The 23,436-nt window shown below is 36.2% G+C and overlaps 1 protein-coding gene across 1 annotated transcript in view; it reads right to left on the reverse strand.

Annotated features, from left to right (window-relative positions):
* Positions 1–16,477: 16,477 nt before the first annotated feature.
* The window catches only part of LOC107554972 (uncharacterized), a 9,548-nt gene continuing 2,589 nt past the window's right edge, over positions 16,478–23,436 (reverse strand). Inside the window, exons 3-9 of the mRNA XM_016237654.1 lie at positions 22,516–22,574; positions 20,986–21,124; positions 20,661–20,770; positions 18,344–18,524; positions 18,174–18,257; positions 17,926–18,021; positions 16,478–16,855 (exon numbers count right to left, since the gene is read on the reverse strand). Coding sequence (XP_016093140.1) covers positions 16,559–16,855; positions 17,926–18,021; positions 18,174–18,257; positions 18,344–18,524; positions 20,661–20,770; positions 20,986–21,124; positions 22,516–22,574 — 966 coding nt within the window. The 3' untranslated portion in view covers positions 16,478–16,558. The remainder of the gene's footprint in view (positions 16,856–17,925; positions 18,022–18,173; positions 18,258–18,343; positions 18,525–20,660; positions 20,771–20,985; positions 21,125–22,515; positions 22,575–23,436) is intronic.

Genomic DNA, 23,436 nt, shown 5'->3' on the forward strand with positions numbered 1-23,436 from the left:
TACTGAAATGTCAGCACTAAGAATGAAACACAACAGGAGGCAAAGACAGGACATGTGAGTATGCCAGCTGCGAGAAAGAGCCAAAAACATTTCTGCTTCAGTTTAAATCAGAAAACTGGGTCAGTTTCCATTTCATGTTGACTAATGTGCTGCACTCATTTGGCAGGAGGAGAGACAGGAAGAGGGATGGAGGGAGCATGACAAGTCATGTACAGAGAGGTGGGAGAAGAAGGTAAAATCAGACTTCACCATCTCAGAAGCACAGTAAATCAAGATTTCAGATGAGTTTACCTGGTGCTGACACACTTCAAAAATGAAGAAGTTTTTTTTTTTTTCAGTTTGACAGGCAAGAACAGTGACAAGTTCCAGCCATAGATGGCCTAGAGACAGACAGTTCACAGACCATACGATGCCGATTGTACACTAAAAAAACAAGAGCTGCCTGAAATCATCCGCTTCAATCAGATTAGCTGTCTTTTTGTATTTTAAAAGAGTCAGGGTGCACAGGTTTTTAGTAGCCTGCTGGGAAACAAAGTTAGGTTAAAAGGTACAGCTAATAACAATGAAACATTGAGCATTTTGTTGTTCTTGTTTTTTAGTTACTGGTTTTTTTTCCATTTAAAAAATAATTGTTCAATATGTTTAAATACATGTTTTTTTAGATTTTGTTTAGAATAATATTAATATTATTAATTCATTTATTAATTCATTCATGCATGCATACATGCCATGTACACTTATGCCATTTCAACAATAAATATTAGGGATGCACGATATTGGATTTTTGCCGATATGCCGATAATTTTCGACTCATTTTGGCCGATACCGATATATAATTATTTTGCATTTTGGTTAGTTTTTAACAAGAACTTATTTGTTAGAATTTAATAAATGATAATAAAGTTATTTTATAATGACAGTACATTGAAGATTTGAAAATAACTGTTCGTGGCTTTGACTTTTTCTTTGTTCGTTGCAGATATTTAAAATAATTTTAAAAATAAATGTTACTAAATTTTGTTCATTAGTATTAGATTTTCTCTATCTATCTATCATCTATCTATCTATACAATCCTGACTCAAACATGTCTTTCCAACATTGTTTTCTTCAATTCCTTTAATAAAAATTAAAAAACTTGTAAACAGAATCTTTGAATGTGAAAATGAATCCACTTTGTTTTAAAATAATCAGTCTTTATTACTTTTGGATGGATGGAATTTCAGACCACAAAGTCAGCACACATTTTCCACTAATTTCTTTGGTGTTGTTTGTGCAGTAGTGGAGACTGCTGTGCAGTTATTTAAATGAGCACGCTGGACTGTTATTTCTTTCTGATTTACTCGCTTCTAAACATCTCATAAAAAGCTAACTGCGGTCGGATGCTTTAAATAAGTCAATCAGACAATCAGACTTCTTCCTGTCCTGTAAGTAAGTGGGCGGTTCTTGGCCAGAATAAACTACAGTAAGCACCAGACTTTATGCCCCAAGTCAGAAGTCTGGCTGCTGCGACGCTGGGACGAGAGTGGAGTGACTTTTTAGTGTTGTACTCTACCCTCACAGGATGGAGCAGTGTGACCTTTGACCCCACGTCTCTATGCATCTGTATGGTGCAGTGATGAGAGGCGGGGCCCGGGGACGGCACTACAGGGGATTAATGTAGACTCACACAAAGACAGCCTGACATCCTAACTGGGCGCTCCGACTGACTGACTGACAGCAGCCGGCCCCCAGCCACTCGCTGCTAACCACAAGAAAGATTAGCATTAAAAACGTGGCTACGTTCAACAATCCTGGCTTTTTCTGTCCACTGCTGTTCCTGATTTTCGTTCCAGAGCAATAAACACAAGGATTTCTATTCCACCATCCCTCTCAGCTGTCATCCCTCTCACTTACTTTCACTTCTCCCTCGTTCTTTTTTCCACAAGTTTTTCTCTTTCTCTCTATCTCTCTCTCTATCTCTATCTCTCTCTCTCTCTCTCTCTCCCTTTGTCTGAAAGTTCGACATACCGCCCCCTTTGCCAAACCTCCCCCCAGGCCCTCAAGTGCAGCTGCCAAAAATAAGACAGGCTGCCGAGGGGCCCTGGGGCCTTGTGTGTGCGTGTGTGTGTGTGTGTGTGTGTGTGTGACTCCTCCTTGCTGCTTGAGTACTTACACAACTGAATTCAGCCACTTGGATCTGTTTATTTAATATTCAGTCAGCTGTGGGGAGTGAGGTTAGCCACAGCATATAAAAGTCAGGCAGCGTGACCGAGATATACCCCTCGCACACACACATTATACACAAATACACACACATGCCATCTTTAACACACGCACACTCCCTCAGCACTATATACTTGAAAATACCAAGGGACGTGTAAACAAAGTTTACAAACTTATGGCTTAAGTATTTGTGTGTGTGTGCGCGCTATGGTACTAGCATGTTTCTGGGGAATTGGTAGCAATTGTTATCAAAATATATCAAAATATATCAAAATCCTCACCTTTTACCATCATGGTACCATAGTACCACCACATTATATACAGTATGTATGGTTTACTCATGGCTTAAATGCATGTGTGCATAAAAAGAAGTGTGCTTAATTATATTGAATGTGCACTGTTAGTGTACTTCGTGTCTTAAAATTATTTTGAAAAAATTTGCAGACGGTATAATAATAATGAAATAAAGGGCCATTTAAATTCATTTAAAGACTACACTTTCGTGACTGTGTTAATTAAACACACTTAAGCACATTTTTAAAATACTATTTTATTAACTTTTTTATTAATACTTTGTATTACTTTCAAATTAAATGTTTTACTTTAAAGTATATTTAAAACAATTATGTTTTAATTTTTTGGTCATAATTTTGACTTGTTGATTAACATACTAAAACACAAACTAAATGGCAACATTATCATTACAAATGTGTAATTACAGATATATTTTTCATGTTTCAATAGAAAACATAAATAACATGCAATTAAATGTCTGAAAACATTGCATTTTGCTCACATTTAAATATATTATTATATCATATTACAGTATATTTCTATAATAAGTGTTTTTATGTTACGATTTGCTGTTTATTTGTTTGTTTTACCTTGGTATATATGGAAATTCCATGGTATTTACCATGTGATACCATTGCTATGTGTTAGGGGGTTAGCAAAGTTTAAAAAGTCCTAGTTTAATTGATTGGGTGTGTGTGTGTGTGTGTGTGTGTGTGTGTGTGTGTGTGCGCACGCGTTTTTGTGACAAATGAGGACATACATTTGTATAATGACAAAGGTATGACAGGTATTACAAGGAGAAGGTGACTTTTCAGGACATTACCCCATGTCCCCACTTTTCAAAACGCTTATAAATCACACAGAATGGAGTGTATTGAAAATCTGAAATAGCACAAAGTCTCCTGTGAGGGGTAGGTTTAGGGGTAGGGTTGGTAAAGGGCAATAGAATATACGGTCTGTACCATATAAAAACCATTACGCCTATGGGATGTCCCCACTTTTCACAAATGTAAACCTGTGTGTGTGTGTGTGTCGTGCGTGCGTGCGGACCAAGGAATGTATTAATAAAGTTTACAAACTCTTTAAAGAGTATTTTGAAGTGTATGAATATAGTACATAATTATTCCATACCATAGTATGTATATCAAAGCCATACGATTTTACTATCTGAATCCACTTTACTGATACAGGACTTTTGTAAGTATCTCCTCTGTGACCTCAGTGACGTCAGCTCCTTACATTTTCATTTATGCTGACCAGGTGCATCTAATCTTGATAATATCTATACATATTCAATCAAATGAAAATTCCTGCCTGTGACATTTAATGATAAATAATAATGCAATTTTATGCTGACCTAGCTCAAGAGAACATTTTGAATACATCAGATATCCATAAACCGCTGATGAATGATAAGTTCACCATATGATTTCTTCCAACCTCATCCAAAACAACAAAACACTGGCATTTTGAACGGTTCACTAAACAGAAACACAACACATCCATTACCCTGCTCATTATTGCCATGGGGAGACAGCCTTATGATTACCAATTTTTGTGCATGCACACATGTTTTGCGGTAACAAAGTTCCCATCCCGGCATGCTCCAGTCCAGTCAGGACTGGCAGACTCCATGGCAACCCCTGAGGTCAAGGGTTATGGGGAAAGGTTGCTTTTATCTGCTAATGAGGTCGGTACCTAGGGCTCCTAATGTCTCTCTCGCCGGCTGGCCCTCTTTCCTCACTGCACGGCAAGCAGGGGGCAACGGCGATCTGAAAGAACAGACTTGACACCGATGCCATCCGTCCCCGGCATGGAGGGATCGGAGCCGAAGGGGGACTGGTCCCGAGAACAGAAAACAAAAGCCACAGAAATTGCAGTCAGTCCCCTGGAGGTCCACCTTGGTGTGTTTAACGTTTTCTCATGCTTATATCCTGCGATCGGCCGGTTTGGAGATCTGATGGATTGTCAAAGGTCTCAAATAGCTGATGGGCTACAGTGACTGCGATGCAGAGGACAACAGGTCTCCTGTGGGGAAGGTTGGGACCCCTCTCTGTATCTGTTGCACTAAACATCTATCTCTGTATTGTTATGTTTTTTTTATGTGGCCTGTACATGCTAACATGTTTGTTTATGCTCAGTGTGTTTCAAACGATGACACAAGAAAGACAGCTAGAATTCATCACTCTGGTCCGTGAGTACATCTTATACAAAATGAAATATTCTGTTTGTGTGTTCAGTTTTGTCCAGATATTTGTATGTGACTTGCAAATGACAAGCTAAAGCAGTTTTGATTTATAGATTTTTTTAACGGATTCTCACAAGAACATTTCCTGATCGCATTTCATCTCAAAACCAAAAGGAAAAAATAAGAAAACATATTTTGCTTCAAGAAAATAAAACCTGTTCTAAAGTTTTTTTTTTCTTTTTGTTGCATTAATGACAATATTTTCATGGCAATTAAGCACATATTCCTGTCAAATCTTTATTATTGTGATGTGTATGAATGTTTTGAGTACTTTTAATTTTTAGAGAATACATCAAGAATAACAAGAACACTAGTAAATAAGTGTAAATAAATTAAACGTTTTTATTTACTTTTTATTTATCACCTTAAAAGATTATTTTACAGTGTGTGTGTGTGTGTGTGTGTGTGTGTGTGTGTGTGTGTGTGTGTGTGTGTGTGAAGTAAAAATTATGCTTTGAGGTAGTAAAAAAAAATAAAGATTAGGCCTAAGTACTTTTTACAAGAAAATACTATTTCAGTCTTTATACTTCAAAATGTCATGTTTCATTTAATAGGCTAGCCTATTTGCAGTTTCCTTGTAATTATTTGTGAAATTTACTATCAACTAGGGGTGTTGCAATACACTGACGATGACGATAATCATGATATTTGAACAATGAAATATCGTTATTGTGTTAATTGGTGGTGTAATAAATTATATTTAAAAATGAATAGTACACACAGGACAATATGACACACCATAATCCAGCGGCATTATGGAGCGCTAAACTCTCTAAAATTGGTTTTATCTAGTCTGATAGGTCTAGCTCAATCTGACCTGGTGACATCATTGTCACATGGCAGCTGATTGGTTCTCTCCTGTATCGGTAGCCAATGAGCTCGCTGCACAATATTCAAATACCTGGCTTTTGTTTGCTGTAGCAGTTGGCAGCTTGCTTCAGAAACCCTCCACCTTCCCCAGCTCCACCTGTATAGATCTGCTACGAGGTGATTCATGTATGCTATATGGGGGTTATTCATATATGTTATATGTGTAGCAGCAGTATTTCTTACATGCTCACAGCAGCATGTTGTGGATGTATTGGCAGTAGCAAGTCTCGATACTTGCTCTGCCGCAGCAGCAGCGTAGCAGATCTGTTCCACCAAGACCAAATACATTAACATGGTCATGTACATTACCATACCAATCCCTCCGAGAGTTGTCATGACAGAACTATCGTTATCATGAATTTTTGTGCCCATGATAATCGTGTAGTGAAAAATCTGATATCACAACAGGTTTACTTGCAAATTTTGACTGAAAAAAAATTCTACACCATTTTCTTCAGTACTCTTTATATGTGTGTGTGTCTGTGTGTGTGTGTGTGTGTGTGTGTGTGTGTTTATACCTTAAATGTTTGTAAATATATATATTTAATGAAATGAGTATTTGTGTGAAAAAGGACCTGGACATGTTCTTGACCAGTTTTGAGAGATTCAGATTCCAAAACCTCATTCACACCATCATGTTGTAAAGGCCTGAGAAAATAGTCCATTAACTCCTGATTTAGCCTGAGTGTCATGTAGTCGCTTTTGTGTACTAGTGACAATCTCTGAATAGACATCACCAGCCTCCTCCCACCCCTCCATCTCTCTCTCGCTCTCTCTTTTCTGAGGGAACAGTGTGAAGAGGTTTTCTGTCACATGTGTACGAGCGACAAGGCCTTTGTCTTGAGGCCAGGCTGTTTGTTTAGCCTTTAAGTGAGTGGTCTGCCTTACATATTGAATGAAGAGGGTGGAGAGATAAACAAAGAGAGAGGGAGCGATAAGAGGAGAGGGAGACCAGTAGAACAAAACTTGTAGAAAATGATGGACCCTCCTGTGGGATTAGCTGGTAGAAGTGGCCTAAAGACAAAGCCATAGAAAAAGAGATAATCAGTATAAACATGATTTATTATCAAATGGATAATTCCAGTCCTGGGTGATTCCAGCTCATTTTGAAGCTTGGTTTTTTTATGTTCCACAGAAGAAAGAAAGTCATTGGCTTGGAATGTCAATGTTAAACTAATCCTTTAATGAGAACTCTGTAGCTCTTGTTAACATTTCTTAATCCAAGTTGCACGACAGGAATCCAGGGGTCCATCAGTATGGCGTGACAGGGACTAAATCATTGATATAACACAGACGTTCAGAGGTCATGATGGAAATTGTTTTTGCCTGCGGCCTTTAAGTTCTAGTAATAAGAACTTATTAACAAAAACAGGAAGTAACTTGAGTAATATGAGTGAATCCTTTTGTAATGATTGCAACCACATTTATGCTGCCTTACAAAAACGTACTAAAAGAAATTGTGTACACACACAAACAATTTATTTGTAAGACCACTGCATCCTGAAGTGAACATCTAAAATACAGGTAATGCTATGCAGAATAAAAGAGTCATTTTATAATAATACAGAATTATTTTAATTTCAATACTTTTGCAATTTGAAAAACTATATTCACTCATACACAAAGTGTATCATAAATGAACAATTATTCAATTATTATTGTTAAATGAAACAATTCCAAATAGCAGCTAACTTAAAGGGATAGTTCACCCAAAAATTTAAATTCTGTCATCATTTACTCACCCTCAAGTAGTTTCAAACCCGTATAAATTTCTTTGTTCCGCCGAACAGAAAGGGAGATATTTTGAAGAAAGTTTGTAACCAGGCTGTTTTGGGGCACCATTGACTTCCATAGAAGGAGAAAAAAATACTATGGAAGTCAATGGTGCCCCAGAACTGCTCTATTTCCCACATTCTTCAGAATATCTTCCTTTGTGTTCGGCAGAACAAAGACATTCATACAGGTTTGGAACTACTTGAGGGTGAGTAAATGATGACAGAATTTTCATTTTTGGGTGAACTAGCCCTTTAATTCACGCAATGTGTCTTTTTGCATAATTTAAATGGTAAATGTGGGCCTTTTTATTATTTGAGTCACTTGTTAAAAGTTGCTAAAAGTTGCCAAATCAATTTTAAAAAGAGCTAAATTCGTTGCTAGGTGCTTTTGGAAGAAAACGTTGTAAGTGTTAGTCCGAAAAGTTGCTAAATTTAGCAAGAAAGTTGGCAACAATGGGTCTGAGGCGCACAGTTCCCCCGCCGACCATGACCCCAGCTTCGGCACGAAATCCAGCACCATTGCAGTGGAAATGGGATAACTGATTACACTTGAATTACTTTAAATTGTTTCATTTTTTACTTCTAAAATGCTTGTTAAACGAGTTTAAATGGTGGTATTGTATATATTTTAAAATGGTTTAAAATATGATGTGTTAAGGACTTGGACAATATTAAACCAGTGGAATATTTGACAAAGGTTTAGAGGATGTGTTATGGTTTATTTGTCATGGTACCAAATGTAGTTTCGCAGATCTACTAAATTTCTACTTACATTTACTCAATTCATGAGGTATATTTAATTGATTTCACTGTTTTAAAATGTGCTCCATATTATTATGCACAACAACATTTTTCACTGACAAAAATAAGACAACAATTTAAACATTATTTTTAAAAAGTTTTTAAAGTTTTTAATGACAAAAACTGACAAAAATCTTTTTTTTTGTCAACGAATAAAAACGAGGCAAAATGTTAGGGAGAGATAATTGGGCAGAGCTATTGAATAGGCAGAGTTGCATCAGTACAAGTTAAAAATGCTTGATCATCATGTGATTCATTTAGACTTCAGAACAAATCTTTTAAATGTATATATATATATATTTTTTTTTTTTTTTTGACATGCCACATGAAGAACTGTGGCAACGTCTCCAAGATGCTTCAAGAGATCTACCTTAAGAAGTTTGTTCAGTTTGATGTCACGGTGGAACACTTCACGCAGTCAGCACACATACGCAGCCTGAGTCGCCTGCCTCATGACTTGGCGTGCTAAGCTCTCATTGACCCCTCACGAAGTCTCCCAAAGCCTCGCAAGGAGAGGGACATTAGAGAATCATGACATAATGGTCATTGTAGTCCTTCCAGTCCAGCAGCTGGATGATCTCTGGATTGTGAGGGCGATCTCCATTGGAAGACATTGCTGATACCTAGGCTAAAAGAAAGACAGTTGGTAAAGTGGAAGTTGTTTTACAAATAAGGACTTGTTTGTATATACTTAAAGAAGTCGTATGTGATTATTGGTAATAAGAGATGTTTTATGTTGAAAACAGCGAGAGGAGAACATAGAGAGTGCATCCTACATACAATGCATAAACCTTCCCTGTATTTATCAGGCTTGTCGACGTATTTCACAGCCACCTGATGGAGAAGACAAACAACGATTAACTTGCGTGTAGAGGCCACATCATTCATGTCATTAAATCTAAACAGACGAGTTTTGTAAAGTTTGACGTAATTTAAATCCAATCAGTAGAAAAAGATACAGTGAGAGGGCTTGCAAACAATAGAATGATATAACAAAATGATGAAGATAAGACAGGGCAAAATCAATTTGCTAGCTAGATACGTTTGTGCTCATCCTCCAAATGTCTCGCCTCAGCACTACTTTTAACAGACTATACAGTCATTTGGCGCTGTCAACATTAACGCGTCAATGCATGCGATTCATTTTACAATCCTTAACGTGTTAAAATAATTGAACGCAATTAATGCAAAATTACTGAAGCACAATTTCTATTCTAACCCTTTAACCCAATTTTGCTTCTCTGCTTGCGATCAGATTATTTTAAGCTGCTAAACTCCGGGGAAGTTTTCAGTCCAATGATCCAGTAAGCGAATGCATTCAAACAATCCATCCAAAACAGCGCTAATATAAAGGAAACCAGGCTGATTACATCAGAGATTGCAGAGAGAACAGAGACTCGCATTGCGTTTTCAGTGAATTATTCATTCCAGTGTGTTTCGCTTTTAAACACGAGCTCTGTCATATTCTGTGATTGTCTCTGAAGAGCGAGAGCCCTCACATGTCATGCGCTTGTGTGAAGTACAGACTGAACGGAGTGTCAACACATCCCACCGCTGTATGGCCAGATGAGACGCAAACTACGGTTTCTCGACTGGATAATCAGTCTCTAAAGTTTTGATGGATGAAGACTGCAATCAAGGTAAAGACGATTGCAGTGGCGTACAGGAGTCGTACAGTACAGTAAGCACGGGTGAGTCCGTTATAATAATGCGTGTATGAGCAGGGCGGTCCTTAGGGGGGTGCAACTGGTGCGGTCGCACCGCGGCAAACGGACCGAGGGGGGTCCTTTTTAATATTTTAATCAATTGACAGCCCTAGTTAAAAGATAAAACAAGTGCAGTTGACATGGAAGTTCAAACATATCTTATTAAATTGTATTTTATAAACAATCTCATATAATTATTGAAGCTTTAGGTTTAGCGATAGGCCTATTATTTTAATCATTAGAGACTACATGGAATATTTCCCACTTTAAAAAATAGTCTTGTGACATGACAAATAAAGTACAAAAATTGCACCAAAAAATTATATATAAAATTAACACTTATCTATTCATTACTGAAGAAAAGTGAGGAAAAGGGTGTCCTTTAAAAGTAGAATGTTTTTTTTGTAGTAATTCGTATAAGAGGACAGGTCCCCTAATAATGAATTAATTTACTAGAAATGGATATCTAGGTATAAATGATAACTTTTTGATGTTGTAGTAGCTTTAGTCATAAACTGTGCTAGATATAGTCAAACCAAAATGTATTCAGACACCTGAAAGTCAGCAGAGACCAGGACAACTAGATGAGCCCCAGATACAGATCCCCTGTAAAGACCTTGTCTCAGACGACCACCGGGACAAGACCACAGGAACCAGTTGAGTCCTCTGCACAATGTGACTTTGCTGCAGCCTGGAATTGAACTGGTTTCATCTGGCCAGAGGAGAACTGGCCCCCCGACTGAGCCTGGTTTCTCCCAAGGTTTTTTCTCCATTCTGTCACCGATGGAGTTTTGGTTCCTTGCCCCTGTCGCCTCTAGCTTGCTTAGTTGGGGACACTTCATTTCCAGCGATATCGTTGACTTGATTGCACAGATACTATTTAAACTGAACTGAGCTGGATGATGACATCACTGAATTCAATGATGAACTGTCTTTAACTGAAAAATGAGTGTTTACTATTGTCCCTTTGCATTATTGACACACTGTTTTCCTAATTAATGCTGTTCAGTTGCTTTGACACAATCTGTATTGTTAAAAGCGCTATATAAATAAAGGTGACTTGACTTGACCTTCAACATTTCTCACATTATATCACAGTTTATTTGCTATCGTTTAGAAAATGGTAATAAAATATGACAAGACCTCAGAGTTAAACTGTGTCAGAACACATTAATCTTGATCATGTCAGATTACTTTGATTGAAAGGTATGTAATGGATTACAGTCAACCAAAAATTATTCAGCTGTTAAATTTAAGTACACAATTAGATAATACCGTTTTAGGTCAACCAATTACCAAGCAATGTTTAATTCTGTTCAGTCCTGGCTATCCGTCAACGGACAAACTCATGAAAATTCGCTAATACATCGCTATAAAAATCACCAAACAATCGCTTAAAATCACATGTCAAATTCACTCATCACCATGGCCTTCAAGTTGTTTGTTCCTCCTGGTGTCTTAGCTTTTAATATGTTCAGATAGCATTTTATTGTGTGTTGCAGTCTGTGGTTTTACTTTGTTTTTTAACATTTATTTATTTATTTTTGATGATGTTGAGTCATTTGCGTATGTAAATGTGCTACATATCTAGAGAATCATATCTGCAGCAGCTTGTATTGTGCTGTATCATGCATCTGTCCTTCCCCAATATCCCAGAATCCTTTGATAAGACTTTTAGGCCGTCCAACAAACATTAAAGTAACACATCTGCTCTTAAAAGTTTACCAGTAATAACTTATCATTTGGCATGAGGCTCTTCTCTTTTATGACCTCAATAAAACTAGATTCCAACATGATTCTATTACAAACAGCCAAATCATTCTGCTCAAAATCGAATGGCATCTAACACAAAACTAAGCTGCTCGCGGCTGTGAGCATATGGGCATACGGCACACCGAACATTTGGAAAACTATTCATGGAGATCTCGTCCTTGAGTAGATCTCACAGAGCACTCCATCATACAAATTAATGATTTTACGTTTCCTCAGAGTTTCTCGTTTATCTAAGCAGCAGACGCTCCATCGGTTTGGTCCATATCTCAAAGTGCCATCAAAGACCAAGGCCTTAGGAAGGAAATGATGTTATATTGGCTCAACATTGAGTTACAGATCAGAATGAAGACATTTTGGCATTTTAGTGTTGTTTGCTTAGGCAAAAATATTAACATATATAATACCAAAAATATTATTGAACAGACCTGTTGGGGACTGGTGACTTGTAACCACACAAAACACCCTAGCAACCATCCAGAACACCACGGCAACCGGATATCAGTGCTCGAAAACAACAAGCAGCACCAAGAGTTTAACAAGCAACACTCATATTTTCATTTAAAAATGGCCAAAACCAGTTTAAATAACCATTATGAGAGTCAAGAGAGTATGAGAGTGTCCAAGATAAAAGGAAAATCTTTTTAAAAATGTAAACTCCTTATTCATGTTGGTTTCATTTAGTTTAAGAAAAGTTTTAGTTTTATACCACTATATAGCAAAAATGGCATGTGGTGTCGCCATCAAGCAAAAAGTAATAATGAAAATGAGAGTACAAGTGTTTTTAAATGTTTGGGTTTTTTTTCAAGATAAAAAGTTTTTTTTTTTTTAATCATGAATTAATTCTTAAATATCATTGTTTTCATCAAAAGTAAATTTTACAACCCGAACTAACCTTGCCATGTCATGAAAAGGTTCTTTTAAGAGACTTATTGACCATGACACAAAATCACACTCTCTATGTACTTCTTTTGAATAAGTAATTACTTTGTGTATGTTAAAAAGCATGTTCCATATGAATGTGTGTAGTATGAATGTAATTCAGATGTTCTACATTCTCCCATGGCATCAAATGCACATTTCAGAGTCAAAGAGGTCATAGAAAGCAGTTTCTGGTTCCCCAAAGAATCTAAAAAGAACCTTTTTTTTTCCTAGTATGAAGAAGGCTCATAACATAGATGCGACCCTTTAATTTGTGCTCCGAAGATGAACGAAGGTCTTGCGGGTTTGGAATGTCACGATGGTGAGTAATTAATGACAGAATTTTCATTTTTGGGTGAACTATCTCTTTAATATGTTTTGGAATAGATAAATAGATAGACAAACCAATGTATGCACACAAGCTGCCTGTAGCTATGATAAGCATCGGCCAGCACGTTTCGATCGCAGTCATCTTTCCAAAGGTCTGATCTCACCCGTCAGCTATGGCAGGCCTGACATTATCAGGGGAATTCTCCTCTTCCAGTCTGGTACATGGCAGAGATTCCAGTGCTATCTGCCGCATTGGCTTTCTAACAGTCCCGCTGTGTTAGATTGATATTATTAGTGGTGCACGAATGCAATTGGCACTATTACTTCAGCTAATACTAAAGGTGAATGATTTGAACAAACCCCTAAACCTAAACTATAGCATATACACTACAGTTTAAAATTTTGGGTTGGAATATTTTTAAATGATTTTTTTTGTCTCTTTTGCTCACTAGTGCTGCATTTATTTGCTCAAGAATACAATACATACATTGTGATATTGTGAAATATCATTAGAATTTAAAATAGCTGTTTTCTATTGTAATATACTCGATTGAAAACTCAATTTCTCCAGTTTTAGAAATCAGAAAGCAGCACATTTTTGGTTATCATCAATATCAAAAACAGTTGTAATATTTTTGTGGAAACAATTCTTTTTTTCAGAACTGTCAGATTGATATTATTAGTGGTGCACGAATGCATTTGGCACTATTACTTCAGCTAATACTAAAGGTGAATGATTTGAACAAACCCCTAAACCTAAACTATAGCATATACACTACAGTTTAAAATTTTGGGTTGGAATATTTTTAAATGAATTTTTTTTGTCTCTTTTGCTCACTAGTGCTGCATTTATTTGCTCAAGAATACAATACATACATTGTGATATTGTGAAATATCATTAGAATTTAAAATAGCTGTTTTCTATTGTAATATACTCGATTGAAAACTCAATTTCTCCAGTTTTAGAAATCAGAAAGCAGCACGTTTTTGGTTATCATCAATATCAAAAACAGTTGTAATATTTTTGTGGAAACAATTCTTTTTTTCAGAACTGTGATGAAATCAGAACAGTTTAAAAGAACAGCATTTATATGAAATAGAAATCTGTAACAATGTAAAAGTCTTTAGTGTCACTTTTAATGCATCCTTGCTAATTCTAATCATTTTGTTCGGTCAAAAACTGCCCTAAAACCTTTTGAACGGTAGTGTAACTTGTTTCACAACGTTTGTGCTACAGACATGAATGATGCATAAAACCCTGCAGCATTTTGAAGGAATGACAAAAAAAAGTGATCAGTTGTTGCCAGCTGGATGAAAAAATAAAAAACAAAATCCCATATGAGTGACTCAAGCCATACTGTATCCAGGGACAACAAGCAACAGACTTAGCAAACAGCCAAAACACACTGACAACCACATAGTAACGTGTTAAAAACAAACACCAAAAAAAAGCCTACTTTAATATAATGTTAATATTTCGATTCAATTCCATTCAATTCCATTCCATTCAATTCTATTCAATATTTATAAAATAAAAACCAAAAGCTTTTCATACAGGCAAGCCAGTTAAATCAAATGAAAATTCCTACTAAATCCACAAAGGCTAGTAGAGAATGAAGGAGCACCTTTGCTCTCATAAGAACACTCATCTCTTTTTGAAATATACTTTCAGACTGTGCTTTACAGCAACCGAGCAGATTTTTCCCACTATAAAGTTGATTTGGTGGAAAAGTTTGGCCTCGCTGCTATGAGTGACAGCAGAGAGAAGAAGAGGGGGAAAAAACTGTAAAATCTGTATCTGGCTGAAATATAGATATAAGGAGAACAGACCGTGAAGAATGGCTTTTGGTCCTCTAAAAAGTTTGCATATCCACCTTAAATGTGTATGAGAACAAATGATTGTATAATTAGTTCAAATCCACTTTAGCCTATGTTGAAACCAGAATACTAAAGGTTATGATAAATGATTGATTGGCTGCCCGCAACATTCTTATTATCTTAATTATTTCTTTCTACTTTTCAGCTGTACAAATGTGTCAAAGATTGCACTTACAGCTGTTGAATTGGTTTTTCAATGTAAACTATCCTAATTTAAAGGCAATGTGATGTTTGTACACGTCAGTAAGCCTACACGTAAAATGGTTTGTATGATATTATGCTCCAATCCTCTAACTCAGTGGTTCCCAACCCTGGTCCTGGAGGCACCCCAACACTGCACGTTTTGTCAAACAATCAGCTCATTAGTAGAGACTCCAAGACCTGAAACTGGCGTGTCAGAGAAAGGAGACATGCAAATTGTACAGTGTTGGGGTGCCTCCAGGACCAGGGTTGGGAACCACTGCTCTAACTTGTTACTTTAGTGTTGATGATTATCACTAGAAAGTACACACCTTGTAGTGCATCGTGTAAGTATGGCAGCTGGGATTCAGCTCTGGTGAAGGAGCTGGCTGTTTATTTTTGATTGGATTGTGCCCTCTTGTGCTCAAACATGGCATGACCAGCATAGACCCCCATAGAGACAAATACTTTTCTGTGGCTGTTACCACATTTTACTGTTTGTTTCAGTTCATTGTACATTTAATGTGCGCTTAAGATGAATAGATTCAGAAAATATCTAATTTACACAGCTTACAAGCAGAAAATCACAAGTCACAGCACAGTCACAGTACATTTCATCATATGAGGTGGTTGACAATTGACTACCAGGGGTGTCCAAACTCGGTCCTGGAGGGCCAGTGTCCTGAAGAGTTTAGCTCCAACCCCAATTAAACACACCTGAACCAGCTAATCAAGCTCTTACTAGGCATACTAGAAACTTAAAGGCAGGTGTGTTGAGGCAAGTTGGAGCTAAACTCTGCAGGACACCGGCCCTCCAGGACTGAGTTTGGGCAACCCTGGACTAGACAAATACTATGCCGAAAAGTTTGGGGTCGGTAAGATTTATTTTTATTTATTTATTTATTTTTGAGAGAGAGAGAGAGATGTATGCTTTTATTCAGCACAGATGTGTTAAATTGATCAAAAGTGACAGTAAAGGCATGTATAATTATAAAGATTTTGTTTAAACAGAAAATAAATGCTGTTCTTTTGAAGTTGTCTTTTTAATTAATTAATTAATTTTATTATTATTATTATTTATGATGATGATGATAAGATAATGTTTGTTGAACACAAAATCAGCAGGTTAGAATGATTTCTGAAGGATCATGTGACACTGAAGACTGGAGTAATGATGCTGAAAATTCAGCTTGGCCATCAAAGGGATAAAAATTAAAAATATTCTTTTAAAAAGTAATATTTTACTGTTTTTACAGTATTTTCAAATAAATATTCCGACATCAAACTTTTCTATTATTCTATTATATATTAGTAATATTAATGTTAATAAAAAACATCAATTCTATATTTAATGTAATATAATAATAATATTATTATTATTTTATTAATTATACATGAGATCTTATTTACACATTTCACATGTAGAAAATCACAAGTCACAGTATAGGCACTATATAGCGATTCCAATTTTTTTGATCAAAACTGTGAATAAAGTGCATAAACTGTCATTACACCTGAACAACAGGCTGTCACATAAAATACTAGGCATTAAAAAACGTCCTGTAAAAACATCCAACTTTTGTCAAAACGACGGCGATGACTTCCTCCTCCTCACCCCACAGAGCATATGGAAGGGGGACGTTCTGGAGTGGGTCTTCTGTGAGGCTCCTGGGGACTCCGGGTCACTTTCTGGGTCAGAATGTAATTGCGCTGCTTCCGGAGCAGCAACGTACACGGGGACAGCGGGAAGAGACGGCCGTGACTGATTCACAGATAATTTAGTCTTTTCCTCCTCAAAAGCCTTCAGGCCTCTCAAGTGGATCACAAAATTTGACGTTTGCTGTTCCAAAGACATGAAATCCTCATGGATCTCTGAAAACTGTCACCGGAAAGAAAGGAAATGATTTACTGAACAAATCAAAGCATATAAAAAGCAAGAATATGCTCTATTTTTGTCTGCGTTATAGTATTTAGTCAGTCAAGTGCTGTCAAACGATTAATCGTGATTAATCGCATCCCAAATTAAAGTTTTTGTTTACATAATATATGTGTGTGTACTGTGTGTATTTATTATTTATATATAAATAATAAATACACACACATGCATGTATATATTTCAGAAAAATATGTCATGTTTGTATATTTATATATAATATAAATTATATGAATATAAATATATACATGGATAGTGCTGTCAAACGATTAATCACGATTAATCGCATCTAAAATACAAGTTTTTGTTTGCATAATATATGTGTGTGTTCTGTGTATATGTATTATGTATATACAGTATAAATACACACACATACAGTATATTTTTTGAAAATATTTACATGTCTGTATTTATATTCATATATATATTTAATATCTAAACTTAACATATTTTTCTGAAATATATACATGCATGTGTGTGCATTTATATATACATATACACAGCACACATATATTAAGTAAACAAAAACTTTTATTTTGGATGCGATTAATCGCGATTAATCGTTTGACAGCACTAGTAAATATTTTCAAAATGTATACTGTATGTGTGTGTATGTGTATATATACATAATAAATATACACAGTACACACACATATATTATGTAAACAAAAACGTTTATTTTGGATGCGATTAATCGCTTGACAGCACTAATTATATAACTCAAATCTGTAGAATGCAAATGAGGTATGAAGATATACATTTACATTTAGTCATTTAGCAGACCCTGAAAAGTGCCCTGGGTGCATTGTCACAAAATGTATATAATTATCGCTCAGCTCTAATCTGCTGAATGTAACTATAAGATATTAAGATATGAAGTCATTATAAACATTAACATCATGATTTTCTTGAAAGCTGATTTGAAACGATGTGTATTGTGAAAAGTGCTATACAAATACATTTGACTTGACTATCTAACAAGTTGAGGCTGTTGTTATCTGTAAATGTCTTCATACCAGATCAGTGTTGGACTGTAATAACTCTTTGGTCCATGTAGAGTTTATGGTGGTACCGAAAGTTTCGTTGAGACGCTGATGACTGCTGCGAAGTGCCTGAGGAAGATCAGCCAGCAAAAACACACTTATTCAGGCTTCAATGCATGAAAGTTGCCGTATTGGCAATGTATACTTGTCTTGATATGCCTATTTCTGAAACTTGTAAAACTTGTTCAGAAATGACTATATCATCTTTTGTGTGTACTGACCTGTAAAAGGTTTATATTGGTTTCCAGCTGTGTCCGGCACTGTTGGACTTTGCTTTTGAACTGACCGAGCTCACTGAACAGGCTCTAAAACACAAACACAGACACATATATACAGTAAACATTCGTCACTGAGTGCCACTGTAAGATTTGATATGGCAATAGTGCATCACCTCAGTGTCTGTGAGGACGGCGTGAGGGTCGTGTGCTTCCTGTGTGCTGTCAGGCCTCAGAGTCACTCGGGTGTGTAACTCCTCCAGCAGAGCCCAGCGCTTCTGTAACCCGCTCTGAACTGCACACACACTCACGTCGCACTCACGCTGAACCTGCAGCAGAGAGCGCAGACCGCTCAGCCTGAGACACAGAACATCAGCATTATAAACACAACAATACAACACAATCATAAAAAGAATACACTAAGGCTGAATATCAGTTCAGAACAGAAAGGGTGCTGCATGAAAACTGACTAGATAAATACTGTGCCAACGTTTGGCGTCAGTGAGTGTTTATTTTTTGTTTTTTTTTAAAGAAATAAAAACCTTCATTTAGCAAGGATGTATCAAAGTGATCAAATGTGACAGTAAAGACATTTATAATGTTCAAAAAAAAAATGTAAAAAATATTTCAAATAAATGCTGTTCTTTTCAATTTTCTAATTTCTAATTTCAAATTTTTATAAAAACGTTTCACCGTTTCCACAAAAATATTAATGTTTGTTCATTACAATATGAACTTTTGCTTATTTTTACGTTTTTACTACTGCCCTGTTAACCTCTACCTATAACTTTTTTTTTTCCTTTATATTCTCAATTTTATCTTTATTTTTCGGTAATTCTGTATATTAACTTACATAACTTGCCTGATTTATGTACACTGTCATGTAAGGTTGGACACTTATGTCTCATAATCTCATAATATGTCTCATATTAAAAACATTTTAATATAAAGATTTAAGCATGAAATTTGTTTTGTAACAATTATTAACTGTGTACACTGTAAAAAAAAAACGTAACATTGTTGCCCACTGCCTTCAAATTTTTTCTGCGTGATGCAGTTGTTTCAACATGCGTTTTTGAGCTAAAACAACAGTTACACTAGTAACAACTTTCTAGTCAACTTTCAACTTAGTTGAGAGCCAATAAACTTACATTTTCTTGTTTATACATTTATTTTTTAAATTTCTAACATTTATAAAAAATTTGTTATATCTACAAAAAAAATGTTGCCATGGCAAAATCTAAATATTTTTTTACAGCGTATGTGCATAATATTTATTTATTATATAAATACATATATTTTTTTTTTTTTTTTTTTTTTTTTTTATAAAAACATATTTTTTTTTTTTTTTTTTTTTTTTTTTTTAATGGATGTGTTGGAGTGGATATTGAATATTCGGCATACATGAGAACTCCTTCAGTGCCACCTAAAAGCATCCCAGGATGCACCTTATGATGTTTGTTGAGAGAATTAACAAAACTGACATCTAAAGAGTGCCGACTAAAGAAATCAAAATATAAAATAGTTTTGATTTGCGTAACATTTTTGGTCACTGTATCTTCTATAATTCTTTTTTTTTTTTGCATGTGATAATTTTAATGACTTTACAATTAAAAATGATTAGGTGTGTCTGATCTTTTGTCTCTGGTCATAAGCATTGACAATACGAGTGCACAGATGATCATTAAAGTGCCCCTGTTATGAATTTTTGAAAATTACCTTTCAGGCAGTGTGTAACACAGCTCTAAGTGAATGAAAACATCCTGCAAAGTTTTCAATCTGAAAGTGCACCGTGTATAAAGTTATTGTCTCTCAAAAGAAAGAGTCGACTGTGAATCATTGAAACGAGTCTTTGAAACGAATCCCAAGCCTTTCATGTTGAGGTCAACATGAAACATTAGCATATTGCCCGCCCACTTGTTGGTCATTTCACGTTGGTCTGAATATAAATGCAAATTCATTCTTTGCCACTAGGTGCGCATTTGGAGCGGTAAAAATAGCGGTTTCCCCAGTAACGCTGTACACAAAGCAGCACTGCGTTCACAAACGCTGCTTTATCAGGCATTACAGGCGAGATTAAATGAAAACCAATCACTGCAGATTAGCGTCACGCAAAGGAGGGGTTTAGAAAAATGAATCGTTGAGCGAATCGTTTGGGAGTCGTTGAGCAAGTAAGGTAAAAATAAATGCATATTATAAGACAATCAAAGTGTTTTTTGACCTTGCATGCATGTCAACCTGTTGTTGGGGACTCCCAAAACCAAAATATGAACCTTTCATTACCCATAATAGGGGCAATTTAAAATGAAACTGGATATTGAGAGGCAGAGCATGAGAGATGTCTCTTCACATGACAGCTTGTTTTCTGAAATCATACATGACACAAGACTGGGTGCATTTTGGTGGAGTTCAAACCTAGAAACAACCACACACATAGAAGCCTGAACAGTTTGTGACAACGGGTAAATATTTGTCAGATCTAGGTCATCTCACCTGTCCCTCAGGTAAGAGCGTATATGGTTAACTCTGTCTTGAAGAGCACAGTTCTCCTTTTCCTCAGTTTCTTCCTCATAACTCTTCCTGTGGAGAGTCCGAGACACTGCCTGAATGCAAAAAGACAAAAGATTATTCGTATTTACAAACATCACAGATTCCTGTTCAGCGGGATCAACAAGAGCATTCGGTTTCCAACAGCAACATAATATGAAACGAGAATGACAATATATGTAATGAGCTCGACATGACAGCATAATGACTGCTGACACATTCTATTAATGACTGTGTTCATTCATGCAACACCCATCCATTACAGACGCACCTCTAGTCTGGTGAGGAGGCCTCGTATGTGTGGCTCGCTGGGGTCCGGCAGGGGCTCGGGCAGGAGGGACACCACTAAACCATCCGCTAGAGCATTGACCTGGGATTCAAGATGACTTGCATCCTGCTGTGGATTTATGCTAATAAGATAAATGAAACAAATGTTTTTAACCAAGTGTAGAGTGGTGCAGGTATAACGTCAGAACAAGGAAGACTAATTCGCTGCTAGTTCCTTCGAGATTTTCCTATGGGGTTGTAAGATAAGATTTTAAAGATAACACAGTTTGGGGTGTGAGTGTATGCCGTTTATGTTGTAGAACAAAACGTCAAAGTATCATCAAGTTATGTTTACCACAGGCTTTATTTTACTCATACATTGAAAACCCCCCAAAATCTTGAAGAAATCAGCAGCGAATTAGTCTTTTGGGTTCTGACAACATCTATAACACGACAAAATTGTCTTTTGTTTTGAATTCCAGTCAGCCCCAGGAAGGAGGGTTTCGATTAAAGGAATTTTCTAGGTTCAGCGCAAGTTAAATTTATGGCATGCTAATGATTATGAAAGAAAATACATTTGGTTTGTCTCTCAATCCTTGAAAAAATATATATAACAAAAATCCTAATTAATAAATAAATAAATAGTTTGTATAGTACTACTACAGGCATATAATTACTTATTATTTATTTATTATATTTGTTACCATGAGACCAGTGTGTTATGTTAACATTTAGTAATGCATTATTAAAATCAAAAGTTGTATCCATTGATAATATTTAATGTACCTGAACTAACATGAATTTTCAATGAATAGTTGTATTTTTTTAACTAGAGTTAACAGATTAATAAATACTGTAACAAATGTACTGATCATTGTTAGTTTATGTTAGTTAATGTATTACTAATCTTAATTTAAAGGGCCTTATTTTCCCACTTAAACTCATATTGTACCCGGAACAGTCCCCTACTATTCTGTTTCATCGTCAACATTGGTTAATTTATTTATTCTTGAAATGTTATGACTTTTTCTCATTTAGGGTCATGGATCTACATGCAAAGTTTCGACACATAGATGTGTTTTGGAAAGGCTATACAAATTTTGGTGAGTTAAATGGTGTTAGTTGGCTTCCATGTAATTTGCCAAAAATCAACACTTTGAAAAACAGCAAAGAATCAGGTAAAAAAAAAACTTGAAATACTTTATGAAATTTTAAGACAAGTACTTTTTAAATTTAAGACTCAAAGGGGAAAACTGTTTGTTTAACACAATAGGAGTTCATAATTTACCATATTTATATTTTGTTTTGGTCGCTGACAAGCTACAATTGAGGCTTTATGTAAAAACAAGACTATAGTGTTTTTCATAGTGTTGATATTTGGTGAACCGCATGGAAATCAAAAGGGTTCAATTTGACCCCTAAATCAAACACAGTAGTCATATTTTCAACACAATAGGAGTGTTATTAAATGTGCAATTATGTGAACAAGAGAATTTTGGTATTTGGTATATTTACAGGATTTGGTCTGTCTCACCTGGCTTGCTGGTTTGCAGCAGTTTGTCTCACTATCACTTCACCATTGCATGGGAGATGCTGAGAAAATGACACATGACAATACATTAATATTTGCTTATGTGACATAATGTCATTAGTTAAAACTGGCAGAGGATGCGAAACTAAAAACACTATTGTTCTGAAACATATTTCAAAGCGCGTTTTAAATTAATCTAGATTTAAAGGGGTCATATGATGCGATTTCAATTGTTCCTTTCTCTTTGGAGTGTTACAAGCTCTTGGTGCATAAAGAAGATCTGTAAAGTTGCAAACACTAAAGTCTCAAATCCAAAGAGATATTCTTTATAAAAGTTAAGAGTCAACCACGCCTACCTAAAACGGCTCATTCTAACACGCCCCCACATGTCTACATCACGATGTGGGAAAATTAGCATAACGCCGGCCAAATGTTCACGCAAAGAAAGAAGGCGTAACTTGTATTCTCGCTGTAGTATTGTTGTTACCGCCGGCACCATGTCATGAAGGTGCTGTGAGCTTCGTTGTGAAAGCGAAATTACTTTGTTTGGCCTTCCAAAAGAGGACGATATCCGCTTCATCATGTCATCCGTGCTGGTCGCTGTGGAAATACATAAACTTCGCGCTGTGGATCGCCAGATCGGCTTTCACCGTGGACGAAGCGGAGTCCAGCCCGGGGTCGTCACATGTGGTTGCCGCAAGCCCTCCGGATGCTCCTTCGTCATATCCACCGGCCGTTCCTCACTCAAGCCACCGGCTCTTTTGGAAGGACACGACTAGAATTCAGTGGTTAAGTTGTATTTACAACACTGTTCCAGAACAGTTCAACCCAAATATTCAGATGTGTGCAGCGCATTTTATGGAGGACTGTTTCCTGATCCTGGGAGAGTAGACTACAACTAAAATGCCGGCAGTTCTGACTCAC

Source organism: Sinocyclocheilus grahami, unplaced genomic scaffold (genome assembly GCF_001515645.1).
Source record: "Sinocyclocheilus grahami isolate Dianchi unplaced genomic scaffold, SAMN03320097.WGS_v1.1 scaffold521.1, whole genome shotgun sequence".
Taxonomy (NCBI): domain Eukaryota; kingdom Metazoa; phylum Chordata; class Actinopteri; order Cypriniformes; family Cyprinidae; genus Sinocyclocheilus; species Sinocyclocheilus grahami.